The sequence below is a fragment of the Thamnophis elegans genome, chromosome Z, assembly GCF_009769535.1.
Source record: "Thamnophis elegans isolate rThaEle1 chromosome Z, rThaEle1.pri, whole genome shotgun sequence".
NCBI lineage: Eukaryota > Metazoa > Chordata > Lepidosauria > Squamata > Colubridae > Thamnophis > Thamnophis elegans.
In genome coordinates, this window is record NC_045558.1 from 78,531,156 (window position 1) to 78,549,576 (window position 18,421).

The following is an 18,421-nucleotide window of genomic DNA, read 5'->3' on the forward strand; positions in this document are numbered from 1 at the left end:
TCCAGATTTTAAATTTCTCTTTTATACAGAACAACTTAATTCTGCTCTAATATTTAATGTAATCCAGTTTCAAGGAAGTGAACCCTTTTAAATTAGTTTCTAAAGTGTTTACATATTAGGATTAAACAACAGAGTAATTTTTGCAAAAATGGAAGGACAAGGTATTCTGTAAGAGAGAGGTTTGTGGGATCAGGAAAATGCTAACATCTAAAGAGAGAGTGGGAGCTAATGCTAATTTCCACACTACAGGTTTTTTTCCATCCATTGGAAGCCTAACTCTCTCCAAGAAAAAAAAGAATAATCTTGCTGTTCATGCTTTGAAATTTATTTGGAAGGAATGCTTCAACAATTTGCAAAAGTGTAGCCCTTTTCTAAAACAGATGGATTTTCAGATTTCCATTTCTGTAGAAAAATGCAGCTGCTTTGTGTGAAATGCTTAATGTGTTAATGTGATGCTTAAAGTAACCACTACTGCTTTTAAGACTCTTGCCTTAATATTAAAATCAGGTAGGAATATAAGTGTCTCTATAGCCAGTCACACCTGAGCAGCAAAGCTGGCTGACCACTAGCAAATAAAAAAATTGTACCCCAGGTAATGTGGCAAACTAATTTCTCACATTTTTTAAAGTTTGAAAATTATTACAGTATTTCTATATTTAACTTGTCTCCAAAAAACTGGAAGAGACAATAACTGATTTCTTCCATTTGTTTTCCTGTGACAGAGATTATACTAGTAAAAGCTAACCAAGATCACAACTGAGCATCCTACCAGTATTCTTAACTAGTCTACAGGGAGTCCTCAACTTACAATCACAAGTGGGACCAGAATTTCCTTTGTGAAGCAAGATGGTTAAATGAATTGTGTCATTTTTTTTTACTTTTGCCATGGTTGTTAATCAAATCACTGCAGTTGTTAAGTGAATCAGACAGGTGTATCTGGTTTCCTCCAATGACTTTGCTTGCTGGAAGATAACTGGGAATATTGCAATAGCAATCATGTGACCCTGGGATGCTGCAATAATTGTAAATACATGTTGGTTATCAAGTGCTTGAATTCTGATTATATAATCATGAGGAAGCTGTGACAGTTGTAAGTATGAGGAGCATTTGTAAGTCACTTTTTTCAGGGCCATTGTAGTTTTGAACTAAGACTAAACAAATGCTTGTAAGTCAAGGACTATAAATACTATTTCTCAAAGGCCTTTTCATTCTAGTGATATAAAGTTTGAATATAAACTTTATATCTTGTATTTCATTTTACAAATAAATAATGCCAAAAATAAAAGTATTAATGCATTATCATAAGTAACAAATTTTGATATGTGTAGAACAATGATAAAGAAAATGCAAAGAAACAAACTGTGATTAGACTTGGCTTGCAAAATAATTTTTCTTTGGCCCTTCTCACCATTTGGTAGTTGTACTTTGTAGCAATTTCTGTATTTGAATCTCAGCAAAAATGACTTGTTTATTTTTTGTTTTTATTATTGTTCTTTTCAGCTGTGACTGATTCTCAGAGACTTCCTGAACAAGCTGTTTTCTTAGCAAATTCTTGTGAAAAAGTCCCCCCCACCTCCCAAAGCGGGTTACATTTATCCTTTCTAGGGCTGAGAGAAAGAGACTAGTCCAAAGTCACCCAGCTGCTTTATGCCCAAGACAGGATTAGAATTCCCACTGTCCCAGTTTCTAGCCTGATACCTTAATCACTACACCATGACTTTTCATTATTCTCATGCCCAATTTCCCATTAAGCATACATTGAGACTGTTAGGAAATAGATTTCATGTTATGTTTTTTGCCCACAAGGAGAAAACAATTTTGTAAGAAAGGGAGAAAATCATACATTTTCATTCTTAATTTAAAGTTGGAAATATAAATGTTCTTACATCATCCCAAATACATGTAGAACAGTGTCACTGAAAATATGTTTTTGAAAAACTGTTCTGCAAAACAATTATTATTAGACCTTTATTAGAAATACATCTGCTTTGTTCACTTCTCTATACAAACACAGATGCTAACAGTACAGATATTTATAACCAAAGTAAAGTGTTTGACAATCTGCTGATGATAATTCTGTCAACAGTATTACAATAAGTAAGGTTTTAAGATTTTTGAACAATCCAATGTTAACATTTTAATTGTCTCAGTATATCCTTCCTGATTTACACCTTCAAGGATACAAGGAGTGTAAACATTGTGTCAAAAAGAAAAACAAAGTATTAAATACATCTTCTGTTGAGTTTGATATCAAGTTTGTGGTGAATAGGTAAAGATTAAAGGATATCTGTGACAACATCACAGTGTCTTGTTCTAAAATACCAATGGGCTTAATTAAGACACAAGCAATACAGGGAAATAATGTAAAATCAATTAGATAGCAAACATATGGAAGCCCAAGGGCAAGTTTGTAAACAACTCTAAATAAGGAAGGAATAAGGGAATAAACAACTACTAATCTACCAACGTTTGGACAAATCTACCATACTTTATGAAGGAGCTGATTTTCTTCCTGCTAAAATAATATAAGACTTTTTCCAAGAATATATATGTATGCTTAATCTCACAAAATAAATTAAGAGAATGAATGGATTTTCAAATCAAGCCTATAATCTAACAAACAGAAAAAGAAGGCTTGCTTCTCTTATTGGAGTAGAAAGATATTTTTATTTAGATAGTTTAGGGTACCTTTTATACATAGCATATATCTATCTTTAGATATATTTAGATAGGTAGATAGGAATAGGTAGGCAAAGCAAATTTAATAAAAGTGAAGTATCCAGAAAAGTAAAAAAGTAAAGAGAACGAAGATTTTCAAGTCACAAATAGAAAAAGAAAGAATCGTTCTTGTGTGTGAGCAGAAAAGGAAACAGCATTGCTATCAGTAGAGAAAGAACTTTAAACAGTCTGTAATAGGAATGAGCTTTATTTCAGTACAGTGATATGTATATGAACCACATATAATTAAAGATTATCAACATTCTATTACTCAGCTTGAAGTATTGAAAATGGAGAATTGAAAAAAAAAACTATAAATGTTAATTTCAATTTAAAATGTAAATATTATAAGCATAAAATTATTTGGCTTTTGAACAGTTAAATTGAATAACAGAATAACAGAATTGGAAAAGACATTGGTAATCTTCTAGTCCAACTCCCTGCTCAAGTATGAAACCATATACCATTTCAGTCAAATGATTATCCAATCTCTTTTAAAAACCTCCAGTGCTGGAGCACCCACAACCTCTGGAGGCAAGTCATCTCACAGAGTAATTGTTCTAATTATCAAGAAATTTCTCCTTAGTTCTAGGTTGGTTCTCTCCTGGATTAGTTTCCATCCATTATTTCTTATCCTGGCTTCAGGTGATTTGGACAATAAGCTGACCCATCTTCTTTATGGCATCCCCTTAGATATTGAAACACTACTATCATGTCATCCCTAGTTCTTCTTTTCATTAAACAAGGCATACCCAATTCCTGCAACAATTCTTCATATATTTTAGCCCCAAACACCCTAATTATCTTACTTGCTATTCTCTGCACTTTTTCAATATCGTTTTTACATTGTAATGACCAAAACTAGATGCAATATTTCAAGTATAGTCTTGCAAAGGGATTATAAAATGGTACTAACACTTCATGCGATCTTGTTTCTATTACTCTATTAATGAAAGGAAGGAATATTTCTGATGTTCCCTGCCAAGTTCCCACAAGGAAATTCAATGGTGAAGCTGGCAAGTAATCAGACGTTGCTCTTATTCCAGTTGCTTTTTTGCTCCTCTGTAGTCATTCTGTTTCTCTCTTAGGTAAGAAATATCTCTGAAGTGATGACTCAATAGGAGTCAAGTAGTAAATAATCTAAGAAATTCAAATAATGAAATAAGAGCTCTATAACCTTAGGACATGAGATTGTTGCAGATAATTTGCCCTACTGATAATATTGGAAGTGAAGCATAGCATAATTTGAATGCTCAGGTTTGTGCACTGATGATATAGCATAAATTTCAAAATGACATTAAGATAAGTAAAATCTTCTCTTTTCATAATTTAAAATTACATGCTGTAAGCTGTGTCATTTCTAAAGGCACAAAAAGGATCTTCTCATTCAAATATGTGTGGCTACAGCAATATAATAAATATTTTTCTGTTATGCATTTCTAGTTCATAGTTCTTATATTTGTTGCAATATTTAATAAATTGCTTTCTAATTGCAAAATTTAAATTAGAAGTTATTTAGCATGATAGGTGCTATACATAAGGTATTTACTTTCTCCTTTTTGTTATGAGCAACGAGTCTTTAAATTGGGCATGGAAATGAAAGAGTGGAAGAAATGAGATACGTGACAAAACTTTTTTGGGAATTGTGACACTGGTATACATACTAGCACTGGTATTTGGTCCTTGAAAGTGTTACAGTAAATGTAATGTGGTGAGCAAAGATGGCTCCACAATCACAATCAGTAACAATGATATTCTATTATTAGAAAGCAAATGGGGATTTTTCTGAAAAATGTTGATTTTAGCAACTCCTCCTAAGTGAATTCCTAAAGTGCTTTATTTCACATTTAGGTTTAGAAACATATCCACACATATAATTTAAAGTTAAACCTTTTGAACAGTTCTACAATTATGCATGCCATAGACCAAATCCAAGCATCTAGTGAATTGTTCAGAGCATGTTAATATAAGGCAACTGGCAGTTGGAACACAGTTCTTTCATCCAGAGCCAATAGGAATTGAGGTGGGTGGCTCTATAAAATGAATAAATAAATAAAGAATATATGGCAAATCTCTATTAAAAATAGTGAATGACATGAAAAGTGATGAAATATCTATTTCACAAATAGAAAAAATATACTGTATTTTTCGGAGTATAAGAACCCCCCCCCATTAAAAGAGGCTGAAAATTTGGGTGCATCATATTCCAAATGTAGCTTTTTCAAAGCTTTTTTTCAGCCCTAATGAAGAGCTAACGAGTGGTGATCTGTGCTTTGCCTGCTTTTCTCATTGCTGCTCCCTCCAATGTTAGCACCTCATTAGCGCTGAAAAAAAGCTTCTAAAGCACAGCTGATCATCAGAGGGAGTAGCAATGAAAAAAAGCAGGCAAAGCATAGAAGATCACTTCACTCGTTAGCACCTCATTAGGACTGAAAAAAAAAAAGCTTCAAATATTTTTACTGTTGCATACTCACCCCTTTGGATACTGGTATATCTAAGTGAGGCTTGGAAGAGTAGAGACGAAACAAAATGGAGTCTGTGCTTCAAAAACAATTTCTCAAGGAATAGAAAATCTACTTCTTCCAATGCAACACATTCTTTTGCAAATTGTGGCTACCTTCTCATTTACGTATGCCCTTTAACTTTTCTGTGGAGCAGATAATGTGCTAGTATTACTGCTCCAAGTTTCCAGAATAGAAATAGCATTGATCATGCTGGTTGATGATCTCAGATAGAGTTTAGATAGGAAACTAACTATCTTTTTGGTCCAAATAGACTTCTCATTTGACCTCAATAATGATTGTTGGTAATGATTGTAAGTGATTGTTAATCAGTATGACCTCACTTGGAATACATAGTCCAGGGGATAAAAGCGTGCACGCTCAAAATTAGAAAACTTAATGTGCTGAAGTTGACCAGAATAAGGACACTAGCCAGATGAATACCTGGTAGGCAGAATCCCGTTCCCCTTTCCTCCTCAAAAACTAAGTTGTGTCTTATACTCCTGTGCGTCTTATACTCCAAAAAATACGGTGTGAAGCTAAAAGAACGGGTTATGAAAAAGGTGGCATGATTTTGTGGAGTATCCTCTCTGTTCTGGTGAAGATTTTAATCAATGTTATATTCATAAGTGGGGGGCAGGGGCGTTTCCGAAAAGAAATTGAGATAATTCATTTAGTTTTTTATGTTTTATAAAATCTCTAAGCCTCAGTGAATTGCTCCCAGAATATTAAGTCCTCTGAGCTTCAAATTCATAAGAAAAGTCTATTTGTCTACATCCTTATTCTTCATTAGACATAATATTAAACTCTACTCATACTGAAAGAGGTAATATTGAATTCATGCTCCTTCCTTTAACTGTGCATAATCAGTTGTCTAGATTAAAATAATTGGGTTCATACAACAAATTAAGCCAGAATCAAATAAACCCTGTTGTAGCTTAGCATTGAATATGAACTTACTCTGACTGTGGCCAATTAAGGATCAAAGGGGAAGTTTTCATCATTCTTGAAACACTGAGCAAATTGTAATATAATATGTTCATTAACACTTCTATTGAAATGGATTCCATTTTTCCATGTTTAGTTGCTCTGGTTTTCATTCTGTATTGGTCATATTTAAAATATATTTATTAAAATATATTTCGATCGGTTTACTCTAATTAGCTCTATATATCTCTCCTCCATTTTTATATTGCAATATAACCTCATGATGTTTTTTTTTTAAAAAAAAATAAGCTGGAAAGCCAAGGCAAATCATCAAAACCATTAAAAAGCAAAAGTTAGAATATTTCGGACATGTCATGAGACACTTGGAAAAATACAGCATACTTCACTTAATCATCCAGGGAACGATTGAAGGCAAATGAGGTCCAGGCAGAAGAAGAACATGGCTTCAAAATCTAAGGGACTGGTTTGGACAAAACTCAGCAGCACTTTTTCATGCGACTGTTCATAAAAATAGGTCATGATCGTCAATGTCCAATGATGGATATGGCACAAGAAGAAGAATAACACCCTTGCATTTCCCAATCCAATTACATCATATTGATTGTAATGGTGATCATGATACTGAGGGATGCTGAAAAGGTGTGAAATTGGCTACTCTGGTCTCTTTCCAGATAGAGAGCACAGTTGCAGTGTAACTTCCTGCTTAGTGATTGCTTTGCTTAGCAGTTCCTATTAGGTCATTATTCAAGGACTACTAATAAAAAGTACTGCATCTTTTTAGGGTCATTTATCGAGGACCACCTGTAAAAAGCTACTGTGACTTATATTTTGGAAGCAGAATCTTTGATTTTAAAACTTGTTGAACTAGGGGTACATTAAATTAGAAGGAAAGAAAAATAATAATTCTCAGCAGTGTTTTGAGACTTATTTCTTATTTTCTTATTTGTTTTTCAGGTATTACAACAACTTTATTCTATGTACAGAACACAAGGTTTCAACAGCAAAGTGCTTTTGGCCTAACCCACTGGCTGAAGGCTTCATCACTGGAATCCATAGACAATTCTTTACAAACTGTACCTCAGATAAAGTGCATTGGGAAGATCCCCCGGATAAAGTTCTGGTTCCTTTAATTTTCATTCCAATTCTTCTAACAGTTGCCATGGTTGGTTTAGTGGTATGGTGTAGCAAAAGAAGTGATATTTTGGTATAACTCAGCATTCATCACCATATTGTTCTTTCTTTTATTGAGAATGGAGTCGAAACATTATATGTACTGTATATCTACATGTACATGTGTGTGTGTGCATGTGTGTGTATCTGTATACACATACAGATAGACACATACATATAAAGACACATACATATAAAGACAATTTTGACAAGCAGAATCTACATTCTTCTGTAGCTACATATATCTACTATAAACATTATTTCTCCAGCAGTATAAACGTTGTTCTGATAAAAATTATAGCTCATGACCATAACTCTGTAAGAATAGAAACTGAAAACAATATCTGAATGTACTATATACAATGGAAGTTTGTGGCTTTTAAATTTAAGAATGAACCTTTTTTAAAGACAATACTATATGTGGACTGTAGATTTGAAATGTATGCACATGTGTACTGAACAATTATATTTATGGTAGGGGCTCTTTGGAATTAATTGTGAAAATCAAGGATATTTAAGTATGAACTTTGGGATTTAAATAGACTGTCCTTGACAAAGACATATAATATGTGCATACATGTGCAGCAAAAGAAAGTGAAACACTGAATAACGAATGATCAGAGAATTGTCATAATTATGCTGGCTCCTCTACGAATTAGTAAATAAGAAACATGTCCTTGAATGTTTGCATCCTGGACTGGAAATCTACAGAATGGTTTCTTGAAAGGATATAGTTTTCTTTTACAAAGCTGCAAAGAGAATGAGAGGAAATTGGTCAACTAGAAATGTATTCAAGTGTCAAAGAAACTGTTATATTTGTCTCTTTATGTGTTTTTAAACTGGTAATTTTAAGACAATTTTCCTTCCTCCTTCCTTAGCATTTTATTTATTTATTTCTGATGTGCTTTAAATGGTCAGATTGCATAAGAAGAAAATATGGCAATCATATTAATACTGATGCATTTCAGATTTTGCATATTGAAATACAATTTGTATGTTAGATGTTTTGAATTTCCACACAGACTTGCATATATAAAAGAAATGAGTTTGGATTAGCAAATACCTTAGACTTTTTCAGAAGCTATACCTCCAGTCAAATGTACAGAGTAAATAATTTGTATTCTTATAGAAAATCTCAGATTTGCTAATCAGAAGTCTTCTGTAACATCAAAATTACATTATATAACAGTGTTAACATCCTCAATTAGAAATATTTTGTTTGTTACCTACATAATTAACTAATACTAGAACATCTTACCAATGAGCTGGTATTCATAGAAATATCCATTATTTTGGGGACCAAGAACTTCAATTCGATGTTATTAATATACTACCTGATTCTTATCTATTACCGTAGATGTTTTATTTCAAAAAATGAGATGGCGTACAGGTCACCAAATGTTACCTTGCAATCTGTCTTCAGTGGGATTTATATATGCACATGATTTTTAACTTGCCAAATTAGAATAGTGGAACTGTTATCAATCAGCTGGTAAATCCTCTAAAGTGCAGGCTTACTATTATCTCCTTTTCCAGCTTAAATGATTCTTCTGATATGTTTAACCTTAGACTGCACTGCATTAATTTAAAGCAATGTTGGAAGACAAATTTTATTATATAACTAGAGGTTCCACAACCTACATATCCAGACACCATCTGATTTGTTGAGTTTGTCTCATGAACAAGATGTTCTGGCTCAGTTTTAGGGACAAATCAGATTCTGTGGTTGTTACGAATGATAAACTATGGATGGAGCTCTCTGTAACCTGTTAGTCATGTTTTCATTCATTTGTTGGAGTAGCCAGATGATATTTGGGCTGCTGTCAGTTTTCAGTAATATTAAAACTATATTAAAATTATGATACAACAAGATAGTAAAATCTGCTTCCCCAAAAATATTTTCATTTGTTTGAAGGACATCGTGATATAGGCTGTATAATAAATATTTCCACATAGTTGTAGAAATAACTTTTGTTCTTGAGTTAACAAGCTGTTCTACTAAATCATGCAAAAGTTATAATAAAACAGAGATCAGCCCAAGTGAATTTTTGTTATATTAAAACATATTTTGACAAACCATATCAAACATGGAATTTATCTCTTCCACAAATATCAGATTAGGGATTCTGATTTGCTCTTCTGAATAAAGCAGAGCTCCAAGTTCACATGATTTACTCAATGAGCAAGGAGGTCCTTTTGATAATCTAGACTCTGGAATACTTGGCTTATATTGTAATAAAGTAAAGTGATATGACATGATAATATACAGTAGATCCTTTCAGAAAGAATTACTCAATCCATGTGGTGGAAAATGCCTTTCATTTTTCTGGTTATTCTCTAACAGCATATTTTAAAAGTTAAAATTCTTTAGAGATCTTAAGTAGAGCTTCAATTCAATATAATACTATACATGTAGCTTGCAGATGTATCAATTTCCAATGCAATCCTTATGAAACCAATTGTGTTACAAAAATATATGATGAAGAAAATGTTTTTACACTATTAGACGTATCCAGAATAAAATCTAGCTTTTATGAATTCTATAGTTTAAATAAATTACATCTAACAACTCTTCCTGATTTGAGTGTGTTAAATCTCAATATTAATGCCAAATTTACATATACAATTCAATTTAGAAGTGACCCTCCATCTTTTTTCACTTACTTTATTTTGTTTCTCTTTGTCGTTGTGAGCAGTTAGCATCTGTATAGGCCATTGGTGGGTTTCAAATTTTTTTTTTAGAACCTCTTCTGTAGATGTGGTCTGCTTTGTGGGACTGGCTTGCCGGCCATGTGACCGGGTGGGGGTGGCCTGCCAGCCATGTGACTGGGTGGGAGTGGCTTGCCAGCCATGTGACTGGGTGGTTGTGGCCAACTTGTAAAATGTGAAACTCACTTAACAATGCTCTTGCTTAGCAACCAAAATGTTGGCTCAGAAACTGGCATTTGAAGCACACAAGTCTTAAAGCTGTCAAGTTACAAGTTTCTTGCACCCCTAACCCTTTAGAAAAAAAAACCTAGAGGTGTTCAAACTTGACAGCTTTAAGACTTGTGGACTTCAACTCCCAGAATTCCTCCTCTCACTTTTCATGATGTGAGGACGGGTGGGGGGAGGGAGCTGGAACCGGTTCTAAATGGCACTGTAGATTTGTGGAACCTCTTCTATAGAAGAGGTTAGAACTGGCAGGAACCCACCCCTGGTATGGGCTCTTAACATCCTTCCTTGATCACTGATATTTAATTCATTAACTTGTTTTGAAATATACTTAGCCTAGCTTAGACATCATTCCCACTGTCTGGATTTTGGCTTTAACACTGAAAATATAATACTGTCCTAAAAGTTGTGATGACTTCCTTGGGTTCAGAAGCAAAACTAGAATGGGACTAGAAGCAAAACATTGCAATGGGATATATACTTGTTCTTTGTTCAAACCAATAATAGAACTGAATAATTAGTTCTATTATTCTCGTACCATCATTGAGCAACTTGTAGCTATTGAGCATGCTCAATCCTTATAGCACTCATTTCAAGGTTTCCCTATATGCCCTCTTATAAGCCTCTTGTTCCTTTGTGGTCTCTTGTCAATATTTCTGTCAATGTCATTAGTTAATTCTCTTTGGAAGTGTTGATTTCCATAATAAAAGAGAACTTTGGGTGATTTGATGGAAAACAAAAAGAAAATTTCAGGAATACAACATAGCAGCAGCATTTTAAATGAAGGGTTTCTGAGATGTCCAAAGAAGAGACATTCTGAAGCAGGAACGTGCAGTCAGGGGAGGCAGGGGCGGCAGCGAGAAGCAGTCGGAAAGTGAAGGTCTGAAAGCCCCGCTGCTGTGTCTGACATAGAAGCATCCCGCGTCTATGGTGGACATAGTTCCGGGGCATTCGGACGCCCCACCAATGTGTCCGACATAGAGGTGTCCCGCAATATTTGCTTTTCTGGACTACTTTCTCAAACATTCTGATGATGTCACAGATTACTTTATAAACTAATCATCAATATATAATTCGGATTATCAATACAGGAGTTTCTTGTGCAAAATATTTAAAATAATTAAGACTGTTGAATGAAAAAATAACCTGTTTCAATATGCATATGCACCTATTCCTAATATGATAAAATGCTTTCAGTATATAGCCTAAATAGAAATTATTGTTCAAGGACCATTAAAAAGCCTCCTGTCTGATAACCTAAAAGGCCTGACTTTACGCAGCCTTGTAGAAGCACGACAGTGGAAGCTAAGTGTGCTCTCTGACACTAGAATGATGGATAGGTACCCATTTGCGTACAGCTGTTGACGTCAATGACAGAAACAAAAAGTGCATCAGCAGAGAAATCCTGTTTCAGCTACAGGATGAAATTATATTTAGACCATAAAATCTTTAAACAAGATTATTGTTTTGCATATCTTCTACAGACACTAGGAATCTATGCAATCATACAGGATTTTAAACAAATGTAATGTCTTTATGCCTAGCCAACAGTCATTGCATTTTTTAGCAGGAATTCAGATTTGATAATCTTACAAGGTAAATTATAACATATATTCTTGCATATGCAAACCAAGTTACAACTAAAGGCCATTTAGATTGTGACAATTATCTGTTACTTTTAATGATAATGATAAGAATAGAAAGTACAGGAAAAAAAAGAAAGAAAAATGTTTTACTTTTAACAATCTTGATCTTTATAATCATTTATCTTTTTTTGGGGTGCGTGGGTAAGTAAGTAAATCTTTATTATGATCAAAGACCAGCAATACACATTACTTTTTACAATATGTTAAAAAGTACTGACATTAAGATATAATTAAAAAGTATTGACATTAAAAGTGGAAAATAACATACATGTTCTCAGATTGTTCGGGTCACTCCCTGGTTTACCTGGGCGCAACGCTGTTAAGTATAGGAGTAAATACAATGGTCCAAAAATTGTTAGAAATATGTTCAGATAATTGGTATCAGATGACAACTATACTTCTGTAACTAATTTTTTTAATGGACATTGCATTAATCATTTATCTTAGAATTTGATTTCTTTTCAATTTTTTCTTTATGTCTTTTCACAAAATTCTTCAAAGCTTAAACAAGTGTGTTTTGAAAAGGAATAGGAATATTATTCAGGTTTCTTTCTTGGTTTGTGATTTGTATATTCCGTATTAAGATAAAGATTTTTTTTTGTATGCCCAGTGTGGCATCTTTTTCCATATCATAGTGTGTCATTTTTAAATGCACTTTCAGATAAATCTCAATTTATCAGGAAAAAAATACCATTTCATAACATCTTTCAACTGTACTATCTATCTAATTTATGGGTTTGCTGTTCAAAAATATCCTTCAATGTGTCCACTATTAAAATATTTTGCTTCATTCTGTATTAGTAAATCAGACTTAAGTGTTTTTCTTTAATAGAACAATTAATTAATTAGTTCCATTTGGTTTTTTGCAGTGTTTTATCCTCAAAGTCTTCTCCTACCATGCCAATGGAAAGGAGTCTTACAAAATTTAAAAATATTATTTCAAATCCATGTGGATCCTTAGCCCATTTGTAACTTTCCAAAGTTGTAACCACTCTTTTGTTGTTTATTCTAAAAGAAATTTTTTGAAATCCTTAAAATGTACTTAGCTAAGGATTGAAGGAAACTCACTTTGTGCTTTATAACATTGATAAAGGTTCCCAATAGCTGAAAAGCAATTAATAATCAATTTCCAAAAGGCATTGACTTTCAAAAGGACGAGCAAGCTAGCTTTTCTTCATCTAGATTTCTAGAAATCTTTAGTTCCTTTTGGTGGGGATCCCTCCTCACATTTTGTATGTGAAGCAGGGTGATTGCTAAATAGTATTTCACTTCACCTTTTTTTCTTTGGACACCAAAGATTCCAGTGAGGAAAGTAGGGAGAGGGGGAGTGCTGTGTCATGTGTAAGCAAGATTGTGGCTTTTGGATCGAAGAGTTCCTTGTTTCTTAAACTATGCTCTATTTGAGAGCTTCCGCTATGACTCTTATACAATTGATGGAAGGATACAATGACAGGAAGTTATGTCCCAAATTTTCAACAACTGTGCCTGAAATATAGCAGCATAGTCAGTGTGTACTTCAGAGATAACAATAAAAAAATTAAGATTCACCAAGCATCTATGTGCCTAATCTAGAAGAATTTATTTTGGCATGGATGATTATGATATCACATCCATTGTATATATATATATATAAAGATTGCTGAGTATTCTCTTGCAAATACTTTTTTGTCCTCCATTTTTCATTCCTAAAATCTGAAGATGAAAAGTACCTCATGATTATTTTCCTGTAATTCCTGCAAATGCAGGTAAAGTAGCTTTGATTTCTAATAAAGGAAAAAATGCTTTGCAGCCACCATAATGAATTCAGATGGTGAATTATTGCCTGTGATCAAAGAAATTTTTAATATTTCAATCCACTAAATTAACACTTCAGTTACTATAGGGAAAGAGATATGTACTTTCTGCAGTTCTCATTCAATGATTTATATATATATTTGAGAAATAACCTGTATGTGGATAGTAAGATCACTATGCATCCTGCTTGCTGAGCCCCTTATTTATATGATTTAAAGAATGTATTAATCTAAATGCCGATTCCCTAAATAAACTGTGGATTACACAGGCACAGTAAATCACCAGGGCTGTCTCCTGAAAAGGAAATACAACTTTGAAATGGGTACCTTGGAAGTCAATATTGCTCAAGGGAAATAGAGGTTATGAACCTGAATTGGAGACAATGATATTTTAAATAATACAGGAACCTTCCACAAATAGTATTTTCAGAAAATACAGTTAAAATTCAGTGTAATCTATATTTCTGTATTTATCTCCAAGCACTTTTCCATAAAGCTTGCTTTTAACTCCTATCAAGCATGATAAATACAGACAAGATCTGATATTTATATACAGCCTGGAAACTCTAGGTTGGAAGGTTATCACTTCCCATTAATCCACACTAAGCATTACAATGTGCCTCTGCTCTTCAGTTGGTGTGTAGTCAATATTTTATTGAGTTCAAAGGAATTTTACATCTGTGACTGAAACTTACATCTGCACTTTTTATAACTTTCTGATGAAAGCATTGTGGTCATACTATACAGATTGATAATAAAGGGGAGGGGTGCTAGAAATTCACTCATGAATTGAATGAGAAATTAGAAATCTGTTCCTAATCGCAGAATCTGTCGTGTTATAGAGTGGTCCTCCAACCTTTTGTGCATCAGGGACCAGTCCCATGGAAAAATTGTAGGGGGGAAGAGGGAAATCTTAATAAACTTCATTGTATCTTTCAAATCCTAGCATAAGCAATTAGTAAATCATTACATTTGATTCCCAGGATCAGTGACTGCAAATTAGGAAGAAAGTGTGACTGAGAAAAAAATATTTTTAGCAGTTTGTAGATGTTTTTACAATGACTCAGATGCTCAGTGATAGTGTCAACTGTCTCAATCTCACTTGGATGCAATTAACTTTTTATCACTAATTCTGCTTCCAGTCATTGCCTTTCATGATTTTAAGAAATTTCTTTCTGATGAAATTTTACATGCATATATTTATTCACGTAAAATGCTATGGCGAAAACTATACAGGAACTTAGAATTACATGGCACTGCAAAAAAACAAAAAGAATGAAAAGATTTGGTTTATCTTCTTGTCACTATTTCAACAAGCTTTTCTTTGTTGACACTGTTGTCTTGGAATCTAAGGGCAGAAATGATAGGAATATCTTTCAGGTTAATTTACATTTTTATGTTAATCATTTTTCTTCTTGAACTTTAGAATATTGGTTCCTCATACAGCTGAAAAAAAATTTAAATAAACTATTTTAATACAAATATTAAGAATATTGATCTGCTTTCTGTATGTTTCTATTTTTATCTAGAGAAAAGGAAGAAATGAGGGTATGAATAAGAATCTTTCAATCACAGCAGAATATAGTTGCATTGTGACAACATCACGAGGAACATTAACTAGAAACTATTAATATAATAAATAATTTAAATAAAGAAAAGTTACTTTAGCCAGGAGAGTAAATGTCAAAATTATATTCCAGAGTTTTTTCAAAAGGCATCTGGATAGTTTTTTCCTTGAGGAAGAAGAACAAAACATTTCATTTCTCATCCAAGAAACTTCATCAGTTGTAATGGAGGGACAACTGATGAAGTTACTTGGGTGAGAAATGAAACCTTTTGTTCTTCCTCAAGGAAAAAAACAATCCAGTTGCCTTTTGAAAAAGCACCTTTGAGACAACTATGACCTGGATGACTGAGAATCTCTACAGATATTCATGGAGCTAACTTTTCTATTAAATTCAGTTCTAACAGACTGGCTTGTTCAGTTTGTGTTACTGTCATTTATATGTCTATGGAGATTCCCATAGTTATCCCAAAGGTTTTTTTCAGAAGGCAACTGGACTTTCCTTGAACATAAAATGTTATTCTTGAAAATATAAATATAAATTAAAATATATTTTAATTATATTAAAATATTTTTTATTCTGTTGTATGATTCACTTCATCTCTATCTTTGGCCATTTATATTTATAAAAAATATAAATATAAATGAAAACATATTTTTTTTATAACGAAGAGTAATAAAGATATATGCCTAATATTCGTTTCACAATTGTCATTCCAGATTCCATGGCAATTTATGTGAAATTCAGCACTTTTATTATCCTCTTGTTATTGCTTTGAATAATAGCTTTATATTCTGTGTAACATCTTGTCTATCTATTCTGATTTGAATAGAATAGAATAATAGAGTTGGGAGGGACCTTGGAGGTCTTCTAGTTCAACTCCCTGCCTAGGCAGGAAACCTTATAACATTTCAGACAAATAGTTATCCAACATCTTACTAAAAACCTCCAGTGTTGGAGCATTCACAACTTCTGGAAGCAAGTTGTTCTAACTGTCAGAAAATCTCTTCTCAGTTCGTTTGTTTTGTTTCATTTCGTTTATTGGTTTTGTATGCCGCCCACTCCTGAAGGACTCCGGGCGGCTCACAATAAAACAGGGGAGGGGATAAATAAGACAATACAAACAATATTAAAATACACAACAGTCACAATTGAAGCGGGGCTGGATACTTCAACAGCCCCCAGCCTCCCGGAACAGCCAGGACTTAGCTTTATGGAAGGCCGGGAGGGTAGTAAGGGTCCAGATCTCCACGGGGAGCTCGTTCCAGAGGGCCGGAGCAGCAACAGAGAAGGCTGTCCCCCGGGGGGTCGCCAGCCGACATTGGCTGGCAGATGGAACCCAGAGAAGGCTGAGCCTGTGTGATTGAATTGGTCTTTGGGAGGTATTTGGCAGGAGGTGGTCTCTCAGGTACTCAGGTCCGATGCCATGCAGGGCTTTATAAGTAACAACTAGCACCTTGAAGCGACTCTGGCGACAGATGGGCAGCCAGTGCAGTTCGCAGAGGATAGGTGTAACATGGGTGTACCTAGGTGATCCACAATCGCTCACATGGCTGCATTCTGGACTAGCTGAAGTCTTCGAACACTTTTCAAGGGCAGCCCCATGTAGAGCACATTACAGTAATCCAGTCTTGAGGTAACGAGGGTGTGAGTGACTATCTGAAGTGCCTCCTGGTCCAGATAGGGTCGCAATTGGTGCACCAGGTGGACCTAGGCAAAGACCCCCCTGGTCACAGCTGACAAATGGTGATCTAAAGTCAGCTGTGGGTCCAGGAGGACTCCCAAATTGTGAACCCTCTCTGAGGGGTGTATAATTTCACCCCCCAGACTGAAAGATGGAGCAATTAGCCAATCTTTGGGAGGGAACATCAATAGCCATTCAGTCTTGTCGGGATTATGTGCAAGCTTGTTCGTTCCCATCCAGACCCTAACAGCCTCCAGGCACTGGCACATCACTTCTACCGCTTCACTGAGTTGGCACGGGGTGGACAGATACAATTGTGTATCTTCTGCGTATTGGTGGTATTTAATCCCGTGCCACCGTATGATCTCACCCAGCGGCTTCATGTAGATGTTAAATAGAAGGGGGGACAGGACTGAGCCCTGTGGCACCCCATAATTGAGGGGCCTAGGGTTCGACCTCTGCCCTCTGACCAACACTGACTGCGACCTGTCTGAGAGGTAGGAGGAGAACCACCGAAGAACGGTGCCTCCCACTCCCACCTCTCGCAACCGTCGTAGAAGGATACCATGGTCAATGGTATCGAAGGCCGCTGAGAGGTCAAGAAGCACTAGGATAGAGGACTGACCCCTATCCCTGGCTCGCCAGAGATCATCGATCAGCGCGACCAAAGCAGTTTCCGTGCTGTAGCCAGGCCTGAAACCGGACTGAAAGGAATCCAGATAATCGGTTTCATCCAAGGAGCGTCGGAGTTGAGAGGCCACCACTTTCTCAACAAACTTCCCTACAAAGGGAAGGTTGGAGACTGGACGATAGTTGCTCAAAATGGCTGGGTCCAGAGACGGTTTCTTCAGGAGGGGTCTCACCACCGCATCCTTTAGGAGGAGCAGGAAGGATCCCTCCCGGAGAGAGGTATTATCGTCCAGATCCAACCACGTGTCACCTCCCTGCTGGTCGAAACCAGCCAGGAAGGGCACGGGTCCAGTATACAAGTGGAGGCACTTACCGCTCCCATGGCCTTGTCCACTTCCTCAGGCGCGACAAGTTCTTGGTTGCTTCTCTCCTTGATTAGTTTCCACCCATTGCTTCTTATTCTACCTTCAGGTGCTTTGGAGAATAGCTTGACTCCTTCTTCTTTGTGGCAACCCCTGAGATATTGGAGCACTGCTATCATGTCTCCCCTAGTCCTTCTTTTTATTAAACTAGACATACCCAGTTCCTGCAACCTTTCTTCATATGTTTTAGTCTCCAGTCCCCTAATCATCTTGTTACTCTTCTCTGCACTTTCTAGAGTCTCCACATCTTTTTTACATCGTGGTGACCAAAACTGAATGCAGTATTCCAAGCGTGGCCTTACCAAGGCATTATAAAGGGGTATTAACACTTCACGTGATCTTGATTCTATCCCTCTGTTTATGCAGCCTAGAACTGTGTTGGCTTTTTTGGCAGCTGCTGCACACTGCTG

The 18,421-nt window shown here is 35.3% G+C and overlaps 1 protein-coding gene across 1 annotated transcript in view; it reads left to right on the forward strand.

Moving 5' to 3' along the window:
• RAMP3 (receptor activity modifying protein 3) overlaps positions 1-8,791 on the forward strand; it is a 52,164-nt gene extending 43,373 nt beyond the window's left edge. The window contains exon 4 of the mRNA XM_032234900.1: positions 7,122-8,791. Within this exon, the coding sequence (XP_032090791.1) occupies positions 7,122-7,377 (256 nt within the window). The 3' untranslated portion in view covers positions 7,378-8,791. The remainder of the gene's footprint in view (positions 1-7,121) is intronic.
• Positions 8,792-18,421: the final 9,630 nt, after the last annotated feature.